Source organism: Mytilus edulis, chromosome 13, assembly GCF_963676685.1.
Source record: "Mytilus edulis chromosome 13, xbMytEdul2.2, whole genome shotgun sequence".
NCBI classification, from domain to species: domain Eukaryota; kingdom Metazoa; phylum Mollusca; class Bivalvia; order Mytilida; family Mytilidae; genus Mytilus; species Mytilus edulis.
This window is the reverse complement of record NC_092356.1, coordinates 13650164-13672086: the sequence shown is the minus strand read 5'-3', so window position 1 is coordinate 13672086 and position 21923 is coordinate 13650164. Positions and strand designations below refer to the sequence as shown.

General features: G+C 32.1%; 1 protein-coding gene and 1 long non-coding RNA gene across 2 annotated transcripts; one reads left to right on the top strand and one right to left on the bottom strand.

Moving 5' to 3' along the window:
* The first annotated feature begins 83 nt into the window (after positions 1-83).
* LOC139501860 (uncharacterized) lies at positions 84-5749 on the top strand. Its single transcript, XR_011658666.1, has 3 exons — positions 84-2486; positions 3349-3422; positions 4147-5749. It is a non-coding gene; the product is annotated as an uncharacterized lncRNA (long non-coding RNA).
* A 5756-nt stretch (positions 5750-11505) lies between these two features.
* Positions 11506-21761, bottom strand: LOC139500113 (uncharacterized). Its single transcript, XM_071288852.1, has 7 exons — positions 21624-21761; positions 20554-20634; positions 19976-20050; positions 19136-19270; positions 18015-18164; positions 16860-16926; positions 11506-13679 (listed from the first exon to the last, which is right to left on the bottom strand). The coding sequence occupies exons 1-7, from the start codon at positions 21759-21761 to the stop codon at positions 13156-13158; spliced, it is 1170 nt and encodes a 389-aa protein (XP_071144953.1). The 3' UTR covers positions 11506-13155.
* Between the last annotated feature and the right edge of the window lie 162 nt (positions 21762-21923).

Genomic DNA, 21923 nt, shown 5'->3' with positions numbered 1-21923 from the left:
AAAAAATAAAATCCTCCCACCCTCCCCATTTTTTTCAAAAATTTGGATGAAAATCTACTAATTAATTTTAGTTGGCCATAACTTGAGAATTTAACAATATAATAGCGTCTGGTTGCAACATGAATACATTACTTACTTTTTTTTTAAATTGTTTAAAAATTGAACACTAGCAAGTCAGTAGAACATTACCTATAAACTAGACATGAAACCCAATCACCATACCCAATCACCATACCCCATCACTATACCCAATCACCAAACCCAATCACTATACCCCATCACTATACCCCATCACTATACCCAATCACCAAACCCAATCACTATACCCCATCACTATACCCCATCACTATACCTAATCACCAAACCCCATCACTATACTCCATCACTATACCCCATCACTATACCCAATCACTATACCCAATCACCATACCCAATCACAATATGGATAGAATAAAAGGTAAAGGTTATACTGGCTTGCTGATGTTTTCTTCTTCGTTTTCTTTAATTATCCCCTCGACCCACATAGCAACAGCTTTATATATAGTTGACCTGGGACTGAGCTTTGTAGCAGCTTGGGTGGAATAAGGCAACATCCAGGAACTGGAATTTAAGAGCTCAGAGGTCTTGGAGGAGAAGCCTAGGGGTCGGATGAAAGGGATAGTGAGACTCCAGACACTTGTATTTAAGGGCAACAGGGTAGGGGATAGTTAACCCAAAACAAGTCCAGGGACTTATTTTTAAGGGCATGGGGGTCGGGGAGGGTTATCCCATGGGGGTCCAGGGACTTGCTTTTAAGGGCTTGGGGGTCAGGGAGGGTTACCACATGGGAGTCCAGGCACTTGTTTTTATGGGATTAGGGGTCGGGGAGGATTACCCCATGGGAGTCCAGGATCTTGTTTTTAAGGGATGGGGATTAGGGAGGGTTAACCCATGGGAGTCCAAGGACTTGTTTTTAAGTGATCGGGGGTCAGGGAGGGTTACCCCATGGGAGTCCATGCAGGGACTTGTTTTTAAGGGATGGGGGTCGGGAAGGGTTACCCCATGGAAGTCCAGGGACTTGTTTTTAAGGGATTGGGGGTCTGGGATTGTTACCCCATGGGAATCCAGGGACTTATTTTAAGGGTTTTTTGGTCAGGGAGGGTTACCCCATGGAAATCCAGGGACTTGTTTTTAAGGGCTTTGGGTCGGGGAGGGTTACCTCATGGGAGTCAGGGACTTGTTTTTAATGGTTTTTGGGTCAGGGAGGATTACCCCATGGAAATTCAGGGACTTGTTTTTAAGGGCTTGGGGTAGGGGAGGGTTAACCCATGAGAGTCCAGTCTATTTGAGGGCTTGGAGGTTGGGGAGGGCTACTCCATGGCCTAGTGTAATAGAGAGTTGCTGGGTAAGGAGGGGAAGTAAGTAATGTGTTGGTGTTGTAATTTCACACTGTTCTGATACTGTTTAGTTGCTTTAAAGTTTGTAAAGTACAAATAACCCTGTACTTAAATAATGAACACTTTCGTTTTTGAATTTAAATACATAACACTTTCTATTCTAGATTTTAAAGAAATAACACTTTCTTTTCTGAATTAAAATAAATAACTTTCTTTTCTGGATTTTAAATAAATAACAATTCCTTTTCTAGTTTTTAGATAAATAACCATTCCTTTTTCTAAATTTAAATAAATAAACCTTCCTTTTTAAAAATTTAAATAAATAATCCTTCCTTTTTTAAAATATATAAATAAATAAACCTTACTTTTTATTAGATTTGAATAAATAACCATTTCTTTTTTAAAATTTGAATAAATAACAATTTCTTTTTTTAAATTTGAATAAATAACAATTTCTTTTTCTTAATTAAAAAAAATAAACCTTCTTTTTTCTAAATTTGAAATAATGACCCTTTTTTTGGTGTGCTGGTGGTGTTACCACAGGTTTGTGTATGCGTCTAGTGTGGTTGGGAGTCATAGACTCTTACACTGCCGCTGGATAGCTTATATTCATAGGTGAAAAGAAAGCTGAGTGCGTAAGTCTTTCCTTCCAGTACATAGCCTCTACACTAACAAGACTTCTACAGTGCCTCCCCGTGACAGCACATGGTAACTAGGATCTAGTGTCCTAGGCTTTACTGTAGAGGATCTCGGAGTAGCAAGGTCCCTAGAGATAAAGTGTAGGCTGATCGACATGCGGATATCCCTACACTCATCAACCTTGCCCCAGTTATGGGTTAAATAGCCCGCTGTATGATGGTCATCAGCCTTCAAAGGATGTCTAGGAGAAGAAAACTCTGATATGAAATTTTTGGTAGATTTGACTCTTCAGCCTTGGTCTGCAATTGATCTTTAGGAAATAAAGCTTGAGTAAAGATTCTCTGATCCTCCAGGTTTGGGATTGAGAGATATGTCCTTGTAAAAAGGAAGAATGATTATATAATGATTAATCTCCCAGATGAGGAACATCACAACCGGGTCTGCATGAAGCTTTAACATTCGAAAAACAAGGTAAATATGCATAAGGTACATGTAGTAGATGTCTAGTCATTTCATTTAAGCAGCTATGATTTTGATGTACAAGTTTGCATTTTAGTGTAGAAAAGGGATAAATTTCTAAGGGAGAAATCTGACACTAACCAGAAAACCAGATTGAGTAACTAACCCAATAAAATAGAGAATTTTAAAAACATTGGTGCTCTTGAAAGAAAAGCAAGGGTACAGTTCCTGTTCCACAGGTCATAACAGTTATGACCAAAATATGTATTACATACATTATGTAAATACTTTACATTTAATATTATACATGTTATAAATGAAAATGCTGTATTTACTATACTAAAATAAAATTCAATGTATTGAAAACTCACCACACTATTCTCTTTCACTCTCTTTCTCTTTCTATATATCTTCCTCTCTCTCTTTCTGGTGTTCAAACTGCTCTTCTTATATTTGTATTTAAAAAAAAATTGCTTCCTATTATAGAAAGATGTATTGATTAGATAATATCTATGGATTTAATTATATATTATATATTGCAATAATATTTGTGTATCATCACATACATCTAAACAATTACATGTATATTCATAGCAATTTGATATTTACACCTGGCCCATTGGACCTATATGTCACTTTAGCAATAGTATATCTTATTTATCTGTATTAACTGCTATGATTAGATGTTGATAAAATTGACTAAATTTCATATACATGTATAAATATCGAAATAAGATGTGGTAATTAATTGTCAATGAGACAACCGACTCCACCAGAGACTAAAAGATATACAAGTTAACAACTATTGGTCAACATACGGCCTTCAATAAGTGTTTTTACTACCATCACAGTTAAGGATTCATTTTTTTTTCAGTTATCCTGGATATTTATTGAAGTAAAATCTAAGGAAAGTTAAAGACCTGGATGTAAAATAATATCAACTTTAAGGTATGTATGTTGACGGTAACAAAATCCTTGTTTCAAGGTAACATTAAAGATAATGAACGGTTCTAGTTTATTGCTTCTATAATAATACAATACCTAATTACAGATATAGAAATATGAAGATGTGGTATGATTGCAATTTGGAAAACTCTCCAAAAAACCAAATGACATATAAATTAACAGCTATAGGTCACAATTCTGCCTTCAAAAATGAGTAAAACCCATACCACATACATGTTACGTTAGCTCTAAATTGGCCAAAAAATGAAAATTGTAAAAAAATTCAGTCGAGAAAACAAACTGCCTAATTCATGTCCAAAATAATGAACAAAACAAATATGTTACACAGCAACAAACATTAACCACTGAATAACAAGCACATACAGGGTGTGGCAGGGTTAAACTAGTTTGAAGGCATATTGTCCTTATCCATCAAATCTTTGGTTAAATGAAAATTTTTAATCCATGGTGCCTGAAAAATTTGACATGTTTATTTTAAACAAATCTGAAGCAAAATGTAAGTACAATGGTGGCATTTCATACTTAAGATGCCATAAGATTTGATACAATTCTGAGCTGCTTTATATGAAGAATTTCTTCAGCCTCTGTCTCCTGATTACTCCATATATGGATAAAATGTAAATATCTTCTGACATCAACATTATATATAATTTTTTGTGAATTTTAGTTTACATGCTTTGAATGAAATTTTATTTTCTATTTGTAGACAAAGCGTGCTTGTTAATTTAAAAATCAACTGAAGCAGAAGAATGGATTCTGTTGATCTGAGGAACTTGGAAACACTTAATTATTGACCAAAAAAATATGTAGAAATACAATTATGTTTACTCTGAGAGATAGAAAGAGGGGGAGAGCCAGTTGTAAAGATTTATTCTTTTAAACCAGATATGTTGATTACTTTCGAATATCACAGGCCTACAGTTCCCCCTAAATAGTCTTAATTAATACATGTACTAGGTGTTTAATGTAAGACTTTGATGTGACTTGTGAGAACAACCAGCTGCCATAGGTTAAAATTTATTTTTATGCCCTTTTAGTTGGGGGGGGGGGGGGGGATATTGTTTTACTCCTGTTCTAACTTCCTACTGTCCTATTATGAGTAAATAAATATAAGAAGATGTGAAATGTTGACAATGAGACAACTCTTCGTCAAAATCACTACAGATAATTCCAGATAACTACTCCTAGAGTTTAATGAGTTATCTCCCATATTTGAAGGTACTTTTGGTAACAGTATTTCGTGATAAGGCTGATGCAAATAGGAGACAACTCTTAATTTTTTTATAAAAAGATTTTAACTTGTTTTTGAATTTAACAAACTGAGCATAAGTTGTGAGAAATGGAAACTAGCAGGCTGAGATTTAGGGTTAAGGGGAGGGAATACACTGCTTACAATGCTTATCTCTTCATATGAGCTAGTTTGTTCACTGCATGGAAGGCCTGCAATAAATAAGAATGTATTGGTTTACTTATAAGTGTTATATATTTTATGTTAGATATGCTATATCAGATGTAAATAAAGTAAGTCGACAGTATTATTTAGAGCTCTGTGAATAAAACCAGCTTGTAAACATAAGTCTAGATAATGCATTACGCGGTAAGTGGTTTGGTCTGACATGTTGATTTCAAATTATATTTACGTCATCATCATCTCCAAAGTGTTTCCATTCTCAATTTTATCTGATATTAAACGCCCCTTCCTCACAATCATGACTTCATTTTTAAGTTTAATGAGTTATCTCCCATATTTGTAGGTACTTTTAGTAACAGTATTTCATGATAAGGCTTATGCAAATAGGAAACAACTCTTATTTTTTTGTAGAAAAGATTTTTTTAACTTGTTTATGAATTTAATGGTAAATCTTGTGACTTTGTAAATTTTTTCTCAGCTTTAAAACAATATCTAACACCCTGCCCATGAAATTGAATGTTGCTCCTCGTGATTTTAGCCAGTGAATTCTTTTGCAATAGTTTAAAAGAAATGTCAAATAGTATTTCATAATGCATTTAAAAGAATGGTATATTTTATAGAATGCTAATATTGTTTTACTTGTATGTTTAGTAGTCACAAAAAAATGTAATATATTATTATTTGTTTTACTTTTTTCAAGTGGAATAGATTGTAAAGTTGAAATTTCTGTAACAATTAAACACCTATGATTTTTCCATACAATATGTATGAGGGTTTTCTAAAGCAGGGTGTATGTTTTTTTCAATATTACCATATTCTTATATCTTAGGTAACAGTATTATACAAGGTGATTGCTACATTAATCATTTCTCATTTTAATAAATAACATTAATTTGAACTTTTTTTTGTTTCTTTAAAATGATATTTAGAACAGCTTTTTAAAAATAAGCTTGTTTCAGTTATTTTGAGTTTTCATCCCTGGCTGGGTCAGACCACACAAGACTAAAAGCTGGTATTTGCTATGTATCTGCTTGGTACACAACATTTAGTAGCAATACATACTAAAGAGACTGGTTGGCTTGTAATAATATATCTGGGTATATTGATTCCTTCAGAATAATATTTTAGTGTATAGTGATTCTATAGATATAAGAAGATGTGGTATGAGTGTTAATGAGACAACTCTCCATCTGCTGAATTATGTTTTGGGGTATGGTGATTCCTGTCGGTTTTGAGGTTCACTTTAAATTCAATGGTAATCATTTCGAATTGTTTTTTTCGCTTGTTTTTTTTTTTTAACATAGATCAGGCCATAATGGTTTCTGCATTTGAAATTGTATCATGTTTCGTTATATTGGGCCCTTTTAAAACTTGCTTGCAGTGATCTTTTAACACCTACATCATGAAATAAGTACCTTCTAATTTGTACTACTAGTACATAGTAATAACACTGTCTGTCATCTGACTCTTGTGTAACCTCGGATCAAGAATATTGTGACCTGTTATGTTTTGTGCACAGTATACCTTTAAAATGAAGGTACATTATCAACATTTGATAGTTATTTCAAAGCTATGTGGAGGTAATCTGACTAGCATTGGTATGACATAAATGTGTCATTTTTCATGCAAAGACTTGCAAGGCAAAAAGAAGAACCATATTGCATTAGATACCATAATCGTTTATTGGGAAAGACTGTACTTTGACATTTTCATAGCTTTCATTTGGTTTTACTCTATTGTTGAGTTACTGTCGCATTGTATTAACCCAAACGGTGACATATTCTTGGATCCTTTTGAAAACCTTCCAGGAAACCAACTAAAACTGGACTACTGAGTACATTTGTACTTTAATAAAAAAAAATATTTCACTTCTTACCACAGGAAACTTGGATGCAATGTTTTTATTTTAATTATTGTGGTAGGTTTTTCAGTAGTTATTTTATAAACATAACATATCAGTAATAGCATTGGATACTTGATTACATGTATGGGAAGTTAAGTCGCCATCTGTGTTGCGGGTTCACAGATACTATACCTTCCATTTAGGTATAGTAACGTCCCCACCATACATATCAAGTATCTGCTAATACTGATATCAACTGAGTGAGATAGATCACTCAGTTGGACCGTGACCAAGTCAACATGACCAAGTCTGTTGACTAAGTCAACATGACCAAGTCTGTTGACTAAGTCAACATGACCAAGTCTGTTGACTAAGTCAACATGACCAAGTCTGTTGACTTGGTCAGACCAAGGGTCAGACCGCGACCGAGTCATGGTCTAATCCTTTCCTTTGTACCATGCATGAACTGAGTGAGCTCGATCACTCAGTTCGATTTTACTGGGGGATGTTTTTAATTTTTATCCAAATTTTAATCGGGAATGTTTTAAATTTTTATCCATATTTTAATTGGGGATGTTTTTAACTTTTTATCCAAATTTTAATGGGGAATGTTTTAAATTTTTATCCATATTTTAATTGGGGATGTTTTTACCTTTTTATCCAAATTTTAATGGGGAATGTTTTAAATTTTTATCCATATTTTAATTGGGGTTGTTTTTAATTTTATCCAAATTTTAATCGGGGATGTTTTAAATTTTTATCCATATTTTAATTGGGGATGTTTTTAATTTTTATCCAAATTTTAAGTTGGAATGTTTTAAATTTTTATCCATATTTTAATTGGGGATGTTTTTAACTTTTATCCAAATTTAATTGCGGAAGTTTTTTTATCTTTTTGGGATGTTTTTAATTTTTATCCAAATTTAAATCAGGAATGTTTTAAATTTTTATCCATATTTTAATTGGAGATGTTTTTAACTTTTTATCCAAATTTAATTGCGGAAGTTTTTATATTTTAGGGATGTTTTTAAAAGGTAAATTTGGGGTGTATTTAACTTTTTATCTAAATTTTAATTGGGGATGGGCTTTTTAATTTGTTAACTGGGTCAGTTTTTTTTTATATTGGCTGTATAAGTCATGCTTTAGTCAAATCATAGACTCTAAAATTGGTACTCCAAAAGGAAGAGACTGGTGGTCACTGCGGCCATTTGTTTCGGTGAACTAGCACCTTAAAGTCCAGATAACCCTCAGGCCAGCTGGCTAGTACATTAGCAGACAGGTACTTTTGTGCCATTTGGCATTTTTTAAACTTTTGGCAATTTTTAATTTAGACTATTTTCTTTCATTTATTTTAAAATATTTTTTACACCTTTTGATGAAATAGATATATTTTGGCTTCAAAATGGTTATCCAAGGATAATTTCTTTAATTAAAATTTACATCACACATTTTGGCTTATTGTAACTTTGGCTGTTACCTTAATTTTCAAAATAATGATAACCATTTAATATTGAAATAAAAACTACAACTCCAAATTGGCTCAATATTAAAAAAAAATAATGTATATGTTGAAAAGTTTAGATCTTCTTTTCAGTATTGATTTTTTTCATTCTTCCATGCCTGGTACTTCATGATTAAAATCTTTTCATCAACTAACACATTTTCATGGGGATATTTAACACACAGAGTAGGCTAACATAGGTGGTTAAGGTTGGTATGGATATGAGAGAAATGGAGGAAGGGTGAGGGTAAATAATGAGAGTTAGTATGTATGGATATATATGTTCTATAGGGAGAAAAAGGAAAATTGAGTAGATGAGGGTAATATTGAGAGTTTTATGTAAAGTAGTTGGGGACAGAATGTTAATTTCTTTATAAGGGCTTGATGTACTGGTCTAATGGAAGTGCAGTTTTCTTTTTTCTCTTGTGTAGTTCTTATTTTCTTAAAAAATCTGGAGTAAACATTTTAACTTCTTAAAGTACTGCTGTCAAAAATTAACAAGTTAACAGCCTTTCTTGTTACTGATTATGTGCTGCTTATAAATTAACAGTGTAGCACTTCTCAGTGATTAGATAGGGTTGCAGCTTTTCATCAATTTTAGCAGCATTATCTTACAGTTATAGATGCAGTGATCAACACACTTAACACCTGATTAATGTTTCTTTCATTCTGAGAAAATTTGCTTTCCAGTCTTTTATAAATTTCTTGGTCTAATGTTTCTTCTGTATATTTGCTGTTAAGTTTGTAGTTCATTCTCATCATATGTGGTTCTTATCAGTCTTAGAAGGCAGTTATAGTGTGTAGGGTGTATGTATCTAACATTTTATGGTTAATTTCAAACAGTCAAATCAAGTCTGTAAGCATATATGCTTTATTATACCAATTACAAGCAATATACAAAATGGGTCACTAAGACATTCTACATTGGCATACATCATTTTACATCCAAGCCTCTTTTAAACTTTTCAAAAACAGCCATGGTACTCCTGTCAGTGTTTGAAACAAAGCAAAGTGGAACTAGCTTACAGTGACCTTTTAACACCTACATCTTGAAATAAGTACCTACTAATTTGTACTACTAGTACATAGTAATAACACTGTCTGTCATCTTGACTCTTGTGTAACCTCGGATCAAGAATATCGTGGCCTGTTATGTTTTGTGCACAGTATACCTTTAAAATGAAGGTACATTATCATTAGACAATAATCAACATTTGATAGTTATTTCAAAGCTATGTGGAGGTAATCTGACCAGCATTTGTATGACATAAATGTGTTATTTTTGATGCAAAGACTTGCAAGGCAAAAAGAAGAACCATATTGCATTAGATACCATAATCGTTTATTGGGAAAGACAGTACTTTGACATTTTCATAGCTTTCTTTTGGTTTTACTCTATTGTTGAGTTACTGTCGCATTGTATTTACCCTAACGGGGACATATTCTTGGATCCTTTTGAAAACCTTCAAGGAAACCAACTAAAACTGGACTACTGAGTACATTTGTACTTTAATAAAAAAAAATATTTCACGTCTTACCACAGGAAACTTGGATGCAATGTTTTTATTTTAATTATTGTGGTAGGTTTTTCAGTAGTTATTTTATAAACATAACATATCAGTAATAGCATTGGATACTTGATTACATGTATGGGAAGTTAAGTCGCCATCTGTGTTGCGGGTTCACAGATACTATACCTTCCAAGCTGTATGAAATGTATGTCTTGATATTGTTTCAGTTTCGTTTAAAACGCAACCCCAAGTTATATTTTTTTCACCATAAACAAAATTGGTCCAAAGTATAATGACAATAATAAGAATAAGTGTGCAGTTAAATACTTCAAAAAAGTGAAATCATTGAACTATAGTTTTCGCCTTTGACAGTCACACTCCTAATCTTGAGTAGTATCTTTAAGAACATCAAAACCATTAATATGTAGCAAAACTATTCAAGTTGTACACCATTTGTTGAATAATAATATTTTATTATTTATCAGTATTAAATTACAAGTATTGTTTAGTACATATGAAAGAATGAAGCAATACAACTATAGAAGATTTAAGTTTAATCATTTGATACCAAAAATACATATAAATACTCTACATATTTAGATAGCTACATTCATGTGTAGTCACTATTTTGTGTTAAATGTGTACTACTTCCTTGGTATGTGCTTTTTAGTAGGGCTCGAGTTAGTGGTGTTACACCTGTTTGCAATGTCTACTATATTTGGTGTATGGAAAGATTTTTTATCAAATACTATATATGCAAAAGGTCAACTTTATTTGGTGTATGAAAATTGTTAGGGTGTACATATCAGTCATGCAGTTTTTTTTTTACCTTGACCTCATTGCTCAGTGCTAAGTTTTTTGTGCTTTTGGTCTCATTCTTATTTTAAGCTAGAAGCAATAGGTCAACTACATTTGTTGTATGGAGGAATGTTAAGGTTACATCTCTGCCAGGCATGGTTCATCAGACCTTGACATCATTGTCATGGGTTGATTGGTAAATAATTGTTTTTTTGGTCAAGTCTTATTCTTAATAAATATAAGCAATAGGTCATCTATGTTTAGTGTATTGAATGATTGTAAAAGGTACATTTATTTCCTGCTTGACCTCATTTTCTTGGATCAAGTTGAATTTATGTGATTCTGTCAATTCTGAAATTATTGCGTGCTTTTCTAATTGCGATTTTGTTATTTTAGACTTCAATGCGATGTTTTTTTTTACGATTTGGAGAAAAATCCTGGTTAATTCATATAAAATATTGCAAAATGCGTGTTTAAATTCTTCATGTTCTTGTGTCATTTTCTCATTTTCTGCAATAATAAAAACCTAACAAAAATTTCTTAATTTGCGTTAGTCGTAGTATAAAAGCTTAATATTTAGGACTATCAACATAATTCCAATGATAAGTAAAGAAGGCGAGACATTTCAGCGTGTGCACTCTATCTGGTATAATTAAAATGTATAATACTGGAAGCTATCCCGAAAGTTTCATGTCCTATACTGGGCAGTTTACACGAGAACACTCATAAAATGCATTATCTGCTTCCCTGGGCATGCCATATATGTGTAAAACTATGTCAGTCATGGTGTTTAATATATAGTTACTCTGTTTGGTTAGTGTATGTGTACTAAATGGCTTTCCTGGTATTTTTTTGTTGCTCAACTTACTGTACTACATGTGTTACTAATGGCTTTCAATACTTTTTAATTTTGAACGAGCGTTCTCTTGTTCAGTTACCAGTGTAAACACCTCTTATTTGTTTTATGTATTCAAGATTAATAAAAATAGAATTTCATTTCAATGTTAAAAGTTTTATTTGCTGAACTGTTTTAATATATTTGATATAATAAATACTGACAATTCTAATACTTGCATACAGTACAAAATATCATAGTGCATAAGAAATATACAGTTTAAATTCTCATTTGTGGTGTCCAATGTGTTGGGAGATAGCTCTCACTGTACAGAAAGACTGCTACTAATATTCCATTATTTATCCTTATGCTGACCTTAAGCTTATTTTACTGCTTTGTTTATAATTTGAACGTCGGGCTATCTGCCATAAATGAATGCTAGCAAGTTTATAAATAAAAATCATAAGTGTCAGGTGACACATTAATCAAATAGTTACTTTTCATTTCTGGAAATCCCAAATTACACACAATTACGAAATTGAGAAACATATAATTGAAATCATCTTGAGTTGTCCTATGATTGTCATTCACGTAAAAATTAAAATTGAACAATAGCGCTCATAAAATCAATAAAAATAACTTGAAATATGCAATCATACATCGGACACAACTGTTTGCAAGTACATAGAAAAAAACTACATAAAACATAGATCATCACAACCATCTAAATATTTACAAACATTGTTGTCCAGCAGAATATAACCATTAAATATGTTAAAAATATTTGGTATAAAAAAGCAATAATAGATCAGTTTTCCAGGGAACGAATAGATATTAAGAAAGATAAAAAATACACCCATTCCCTGCCGTGAGACATGTCATGCCTGTACAACAAATGTAAAAAATTTAAACTTTTTTTACTTCAAGTGCTTTACATATTAAAAAATAAATTTACTGGATAATTATCATCATTTCAAACCTTGGTACCAAAATGACCTAGAAATTTATGTATTAGTTGATGCTTTCCCCTTATACTTGGAAAAACTTAAATTTGACTGATAATAATTGAAAAGTGGATTACTGCCATATTTGTAAAAATCAGTATAAAATATTTGTCAAACTATCAAAACTAATAAATTATGTATTTAATAAAAATACCCTGCACAATTTAATTCTGATTTCTTTCTATATACATTCCCCAACCTTACAGTACTAATATCTTTTTCACAATACAATAATGCATGAACATACAAATTTTTACAATGAAATCAAACATTAATTTAATTTTCCATTTTACACTGAATCAAAAACCTTAGAGGATGAATCACTCAGATAAATATCAAATTCTTGAGATAAATCTTCATTTGAAAAGTACAGTCTACTTATTTGTAAGGTTGCTGCACAGGTGTTTGCTATTGGTCTTCTTTGCAGTCCTTCTGTTGAATTAAAGGAAACCTCCAACTGGGGAATACATAGGGTATCAGCTGAGGTCCAGAATCTCAAAAGTGCATTAATCTGCGATTTATTCAATTGCTTTATATAATGTTCAAAATAATTTTTGGCACGTTCCTCGAGTAGGTTTAGTGTTGGTTCTTCCGAATGGTTGTAATGTATTTTGTTAATGATCTTATCTGCAGTTGGATGGTATTGCTCTAATAAATTCACAACTACTGTTTCTGATGCACCCTGCCAGAGTAATGGATAGCAGTCTATACCTTTCTTTATGCAAGAAATTGGATTGTTGTTCTTGCAATGTCTGTTATGACCATTTTAAAGTTGGCTGTTGTTGGCAGCTCCCGCACACTATGAGATGACACTAGGTTAAAAGTTTCTCTTGCATATAAACAAAGTTATTAGCTGACATCAAATGTTTTATCAAGTTTTTTTCTGCTTCATTCACATGTTGCATGAAGGATGTTAATAAAAGTGCATCAGAAACACAACCTGTACCTGCCAAGATATAGACAACAGGGGATAAAGTTGTAGGAATATAGTTGCATAAGATAAAGGCATGGCTGATGATCTTCCCAATTACCTCATAAGTCCCATTAAATAAATGATGATGATCCATTGTTGGAATTTTGTGGCAGTGTCCAAAAAAGAATTTGACAATCATGGCATAAAAGAAGCACGAGAACATCTCCCTTGTAACACCTTGCACATCTAAGGCAGCCTCCTCTCCTTCAAAAACAACCTCCAGGCGGTGATGGACTGTGTCTGGATGTAATCTATATTGGTCCATTAGATCTTCAACTATGTTTTCTCTCTTTACGGTAATTTTCTTTGAAGGAAGTAGAGCAGACTGCACTCTTTTTCTTCTCTCCTCTAAGTCAGCAATATCTGAAAGGTAAAAAAATATTATTTAAGATGGAATGGTTTTATTAATTTTTTAAACTTATAAATCATCCAGACACAACAAAAGATCTTTCGCTTTGCTCCATTTCTTTTTACAGATTAAAATTACTCATTGACAATCATATCACATCTACCGTACTTTCTTATCTTTGAAAGTAAATGTTAATGTAAATTTCACACAAAATAAGTTCTTTTTTTAGAATGACATGAAATCCAAACACAGTTGTAAGTAGAATTCTTTTATTCTCATTAAGTTTGAACCATATATCAATTTTTATTTCATATCGATTAAGAATAAGATTCTCTTATTGGATAAAAAGGGACAACATTCATTATTCTTCAGTAATAAATTCTATTGGTCATTAATAGAACAAAACAGACCAAAAAAACAAATTTTTACATGATAAAATGCATTAAAATGAATGGCAGTATTACTACCACTAGTCTTCAATCTTTGCCATAGAAATCACACAACTACTCAAGTTTGCTTTCGGACATTTTGAATTTATGAGAATTTTTAAAAACATGGTTCCTCAATGAAATAAACATAATAGTTTTTGAAGAACTGGTCATTATCGTGATACACAGACTGCCCATAGGACGGTGGTATTGACTGTGACAGTGGCAGTGATAATGACTTCGCCATCGGCTCAGTTATTATCACTATCTTAGTCGGTGTTCTTCCCGATTGTCCCACTTTTTGAAATTACAGGTAAAAAAGTAATAAAATTTTGTGGGACAATCGGGAACATGTTTGTGGGACAATTGGGAATTGTTTTGATAGTGATTATCCGATCATGATGAGTAGCATATGTTACAGGTTACTAATCAGTGTCAATCATAAAATATTCAAAAATAAAACGAACAAATATTAATATTAACATATTTTAGTCTTAGATGCATATTTTTTTAAAATACATGTATTAATTGTTGGCTCTGAACTAGCTGTCAGTAATTTTTAGAATAATCTCAGATCTGTACTGAGTGTCTTTGTTGTGGGGATGTATAATTAGTCGACCACGTTCACTCTGTATCTTTTTTTATATGCATTTCTGTTTGTATACATTGATGAGATGTGCCCTTTTAAACTGATTTTTATAGTTAATTCTTATGTTGTACTGTTAAAACACTGTCCTGGATTATTGGGAGGGTTGGCGCCACTTTCTGTATGTTCCTGTCCTAAGCTGTGTAACATATTTGTTTTTCGTTCATTGTTTGGTACTTACGTTAGGTCGTAAGTTTTTCTCTTTTGAATTGTTTTACAATTTTTTAAAACGGTGCCTTTAAAACTGAAAATTCTCTGTCATTTGGTCTCTAGTGGAGAGTTTTTTCATTGGCAATCATACCACATCTTCTAATTTTTATGGAAGTCTTTATATAGTTGGTGACGAGTCTCAATGAATGCACTTTACGGCAAAGACCACAACTGTAGCCAGGAGGGTCGCGGGAAACCAATAAGCACTGTTACAGTCTAAGTTCTGTTTGAATTGTGACTGTTGAGTATGGTTATCTCGCGAGTCCATGTACACCCCACTTTCTTTTAAAAATCCTGGCTACGGGCAGTAGGAATGTTGGTAAAACAATCTCTAATAATGATTTTTGGAAAGGAAAGGCAGATCTGGTAAAAAATCTAGACAGTAGCTTCGTTATCAATAAAGAAAGTTGTTGGTTCAGGTGAATCTGACATTGGGTGTAAGCAGTCTTCAATAGTGTCGAGAAAGTTGCACTGACTTCCCTAGTAAAGTTGAAAATATTAGTGGAAACATCTCTCCATCAACAAGTTCGTGTGGGAGGTTAGAATGTAAATGAGTTTATACCTTTTTAAATTGCATGCATTATATTTATTTGTATTCGTAAACTTTACAGAGAAAATGTTTGTAGAATTACGGTATTGACTTTTGTTTTATAAATAACCTAACATTGTAGATATAGTTGATAAATCAGATATATATTTTTTTTAAATAAAAGGGGCTTTTATCAGTAATGATTTAAAAAACTTCTTTTTTATACTTTTATAAAATTAATATTTTAAACTGTTTTAGAATAAATATTTTATACTTTTAAAAAATTAATATTTTATACTTTATAAAATTGATATTTAATGTGAAAAAAAAATAATTCTAGTTTATTTAGCAAAACAAACCACAGTTACTTTGTTTATATAACAACATTTACTTCATAAAATAATGTGGGACAATCAGAACTTTTCATGTGGGACAATCAGAACTCTAAAAATTTTAAAAGTGGGACAATCGGGAATAAACCTCTTAGTCAATACCATTGTCCTGTGGGCAGTCCATATATCACAATAATGACCAGTTTTTCCAGATCTTTTATGTAAATAACAGTTTTTTATATGTGTTAAAGAATTTATCTGAGAGCAGTGGTGTAGAAGTTAACGCATAGGCTCTCCCTCCACACCATTTACAGTATGGTCTAAAGGAAACGATGATAGTCCATTGGAAAGTGACAATAATGGCTGACCCGTGTTAGAGAGAGCCATATCTCTTGCACGTTAAAGACACCATTGTAGATTTCGAATACGAGTAGGCTAATGCCACTACAAGGCAGAACTAATGCACCCTCAAAGTGGAAAGTGATTAATATAAGTTGCAAAACTTGTTTCCCCAATCCACTATAAATAAATTATTTAAACTAAGCTAACAGTGGCGGATCCAAAACTTTTTCTAAGGGGGGGGAAGGGGCTCCAGTCATGCTTCAATGATTCCCTATATAATCAACCAAATTTTTCCCAAATAAGGGGGGCCCGAGCCCCGCATTGGATCTGCCAAGGAACACAAAACTTCCTATTTGATTCTTTTATGGTTTGTGAAACAATGATAGGGGACAATAATTAACAGGCCAATGTTAAAGAGAGAGAACAATATCTCATGTACATAAATGAAACCTTTGTAGATTCAAAAGAAGAGCAGGGTAATGCCGCTACAAGGCAGCACTCACACCCACAAAGTGGAAAGAGATTAATATAAATAAAAGATGCAATAACTTGTTTCCCAATCCACCCTTAACACATATGTTTAAACTTAAATAAACACTTTGAATTGGAGTAGCTTTGTCCTTTTCTACAAAAGGCAAGATTTTTTGAAATTGGAAAAAAAAACACACTAGTAGAAGAATTTCTTAAAAATATAAATAAAATCTCACCAGAAATGTGCAAAGTTTTCACTGGCTCAGCTTCTAGTACCTCATCTAAGTCACTTTCATCTGATTCCTGAAAGAAAGCAATTAAAAAGTTACAACCAGGAAAAAATATTATTTCAGTTTCATGATATAGTGGTCTATTGGTTTATTTTGGTTTAAATGCTTCTTTTTTGTACTTTAACATCCACCAACAGGAAGTGACTTCATTATAAACTTACAAATTTAAAATGTATATAATATAGATTGCTTTATCAAAATATGAAATCATTCCTACAAGACAGGTTTGACAAATACATTTGTGTATGTACAGTGAATAAAATTTGATGATAGTTAGTCTCTTAGGCCATGCATTCAAAAATAAGCGTTAATTTCTCAACATTGCAATGATAAAACTTAGTTTTGTATAACCTGAAGAGTTGTTGTCCAAACAATCAAAATTAAGGTTTCTGAAAGTATAGTTACTAAAATATGTTTTTTTCTGTTTTTGGTCTGTTGTATAAAAATACTTCTGCCCAAATGTGGTAAAATTCAAAGACTTTTAGAGCCAATTCTTACAGTATGGTAGGGTTTTTCTCATTGTTGAAGGCCATACAGTTGCATAGAATTGCTTACATTCACTTCAATTGAAATTTGGTGGATAGCTGGTTTAAAGGCAATCATACCACATCTCCCTATTTTTATATGTCAATTTCTTGGTTAACTATTGTAAATTATCGCACCGCTGGTAAATTGTCAAGTTTTGATTGGTTTAAAGCAGTCACTTGATCATTCTGGATTCATAGCAGGTTTATGACATCACGTCTACTGTTAATGGTGACATCATCTATTAATGTTGCGGTGTAGTTTTGTAGAACGAGTCCAGTGTGCAATAAATTCTTTATAAGGTTAACTACTGACCCCCTACGGATCATAGAGGGTGAATAAAAAACAATGAGGATTCAGCCTCTGGCTTCACCCCTACGCAATTTACTAACACTTTATGGATCCGTAGGGGGTCAATAGCGAATCATATAACTTATAATAGTTTCCCTCATTTTTCTTTTAGAGACACAATTTTTTAACATGAAAATTTTGGGGAAGATCCAGGAAAGAGTGAATGTAAATATTGTCAGATCACAGTTGCCCGACTTAAGTCTTCATAAGTAACATATCAATTACCTCTAAAACTGCTTCTTCTACATTCATACGACAACTACCAGTGATGCCAAAACTAGCAAGTGGTTGTTGTTGTCTTCCTAGCACCTGACCACAATAAATCAATTTTGCTGACACCATCTCTGTTGTTGCTTCAACATAAAGATGTAGAGTCTGAAAAAAAAAAATACCTGAGTATAATTTGGAATCCTAAATATTAAAAAATTAATTTTATGCCAAAAATTCTAGTTAAAGACCAACTGAATGAAGAAAACACTTTTTATATGTGTTTAGGGGAGCTGAATTCTTAACATCTAGAAAATAAATGGGGAGTGTGTTCATGGGAGGCAGAAGATGCCCAGGCTTGCATAATATAGGAACACAACTCAAGAGCTGTAAAAGGGACTTTAACAAATTAGTAATTGATAGTAATAAGCATTGTTTATAAGTTTCATAACATTGAGTAGGGGCAAACTTATGTAAGAGAACAGAAACGAAAAATTCACAAATTATTCCATTTGTAAAAGGGGGGCATAACTCTAAAGCTGTAAAAAGACAAGGGTAACACTTAAATACTCTTTGATATGGCAGGTGTATAAAAATCGACAATTAGCAAAGAGGAAATAGCATGTCTAAAGATGCCACTGCAACTGTCGGTCGTTTGTAAAAGGATTCATCCTGTGCTAGCATTAAGATAAGTTAGTTCAATAATCTTCCTTGACATTTTTTACCATTTATATATATGTAATCATGTAACAAAACCAAACGCTAATCATCATTCTTATTGTATATATTTTGGGGATTAAATATAAAGAATAATTATTTAGATTTTGTTTTCATTATTGTCATAGAAGATGTATTTAATAGTATAAAATAATTTTGCATTCTAAGTACACCTTTACTAAAACCAGACATCTGCATTCGATTTTTTCCTCAATGATGATCATTTTTTTATGGAAATTACTACACAGTAGTGTTATGTTTATTACCTATGTTTGCCTAAATTTCAACATTTTGTTTTTGTAATTCTCTCACTAGCAATCAAGACCACCCAACCTATTTACTTTTTTTAGACATGGCCACACATAGGCAAAAATTTAATAAATATTTATAAAAGGCTACAATAATATATTTGGAAATAGTACCTCAGATTTTGTCTGCTTTGAAACTGTTTTTCTGATTTCTTTCTGATCTGGGAGAACTAACACAATAGTAACAAGGTCATCAACTGTTGACTGTTGTCTCAACTGTGAAATTTCCTCTATAACCTCAAGATGAATCTACAAATAATATTATTTACATTTAAATCACTTTCATGAAAATGAAATATTATTTTGGATCCAAATTCAGTTCAACAAGCTTTGATGCTGTTGTCTAAGTGAGTGACAGAACGTGAAATAGAACATTATTTTTTATAAAACACTGACAATGACATCTAGAATTGGACTAAAACTACCATTTTTCTATAAATTTTACCAAATCATCTTAATTAAAATCTTAATGTAAGCATAGAATTGATAAAGTGTTGGGTCTAAGAAATTTGATATTAATGTCAGATATGCATTCAGCTTCACTACACGAAAAGGCAGATTTACAACAATTTGGGCAGTCATGTAAATGTTTGATAAATGAAACTACTTTTCTGCCAGATATATATTTGTGAACCTACTAATGTATATGTAAATGTATTATTTCTTTGACATTATTAAGAACGTCTTAAAAGATATGCTAAAGATAATAATTTTATTTCCATAGCTTACAAAGATTTTCAAAAAGGGAATGACAAGATTTCCATGATCAAAGTGACATTCTTGTCCCAAAACATACTAGTATATGGTTATCTAACGGTACATTTTAGCAAATAACCTCCTGCCAATACTTGTAAAGCTTTTCAGAAAGGAAAAGAAACAATTACATTGAAATATTTTGACTACATAACCATGCAGTTATTAAACATTTGGTATTTAAGAAATGGAGGAACATACCATCTCCAGTTCTTCCTTCCTTGTATCCCTCAGACGCTGTCTTTCTGTCCTTTGTAAAATTTCAAAGTATAAGAGCTAAAAATCAATTAGAACTTTAAAATTGTGAAAAATTAGTAAAAAAGGTCAATAAAGTTCATTTTGTATCATGTTCCTATTTCATGGTTTTTATACATATTTCTGAGTTCAATTTTAGAGATATCATATAAATTTGTTATCATTCAATAATATGCATAACATAACTTAACAATACTGCATACAATGTTGTGCTAAGCAAAATCTAAGCCAAGATAACTGGTGATCTAACAGACCAATAGACCAGGAGTTTGTAATTTAAGTGTGAGTAACTGACATTCGTTTAACAACAGTCACTCCACAAAAAAGATTTACCGGTACCAAACATGGCAACTACATGAACTACTAAAGCTCCTAAAATTCTTTAAAAGCATCAAAGTCACAAACTACTCTTAAAAGATACCCATATCCTTTTAACTATCCTTAATGATAAATTACTGATGTGATGGCAGATATGATTTTAAAAATCAGATTTTTTACATACATTTGCAATAAAGATAACTTACCTTTTCTCTGTCAATAGCAAGGGAAGCGGCAAAATCTATATCCTGCTCCATGATAAGTCTTGACCGGGCATTTGCTGAGATCTGAAAATGAGTTTCTCATATGTATAAGGAATGTAATACTTTAATTAAGTTTTATTGAACTTAAAGGAATATGCCAAATTCAAATCAACACAAATCTTTAATGTCAAATAAATCATCTTACCCTATTTAGCAGTGTATAGTACTATTTTGGGTATGATGCAAACCCCTTTTTCACCCCAACAATAAGTTACAAAAGAAAGTTGATAAGCAAAGGTAATGAAATCACTTTACACAGTAAAGCAAAGCTCATTTTTTTACATAAATAAGGCCGTTAGTTTTCTCGTTTGAATTGTTTTACATTGTCTTATGGGGGCCTTTTATAGCTGACTATGCGGTATGAGCTTCGCCCATTGTTGAAGGCCGTACGGTGACCTTTCAACATAGATTTGATATTCAGAATATATATGCCTACGTTATATAATAAAAGCATATCATGGACTCTGTATTATTCAAAGTAATATATAAAAATAAAACTTATGAAAGCTTATAATTATCTGAAACAGCAGAAAAAATTTCAAATTGCTGTTTTAAAGCAAATTGAGAATGTGTCCAAATAAAGGCACATATGAGGCCTTTATTATTTGCATATTAGGGTCATAACTCAATAACAGTTATAGAGAAACCAATCAAATTTAAATTCGGTCTGTTTTTTGTGGTAATTAGCATTCTTCATATCATTTGAATAATGCAACTAACATTTAGAAATAGGAAACGATGAATTCATCAATTTTGTCTTAACAAATGGGTATAACTCATGAACAAGAAAAGACATTACCAAAAGTTAAACCTAATCTATGTTTTCTGGAAATAAGAATTTTGCATAAAATTCCAAATATTTGAATGAGGCTAACTAAAGTAAAGGAACAGACACAATTTTTGGATGTACAGGTGTACAGACAGAAGGACATGGGTAAACCTTAACAACCAGTTCCTGTGGGAGAGGGTGGGAGGGAATTGCATCTAAACATATTGTAAAAAAAAATAATTACCAATGGTGTGCCTAATGAAATCCATTCATCTAGTAACACTGATGGAGCTGAATTTGAGGGAGTAGAAGTCAAACTGTGTGGAGCTCTTGATCTATTCTGTACTGTGTTCTGCAGAAAACAGTTTTGATAAAAAACCATGTCCATAACACTTGAATAATACAAATTAAAATATTTCCTATGTCATATCAAATAAGCATTGTTATAAAATAATATTTATATCATTATCATGGCTGCAAGTTTTTATTGGTATGAGGAATCTCAACCTTCTGCAGGACAACAAAAAATCCTTGTCTGGAATAT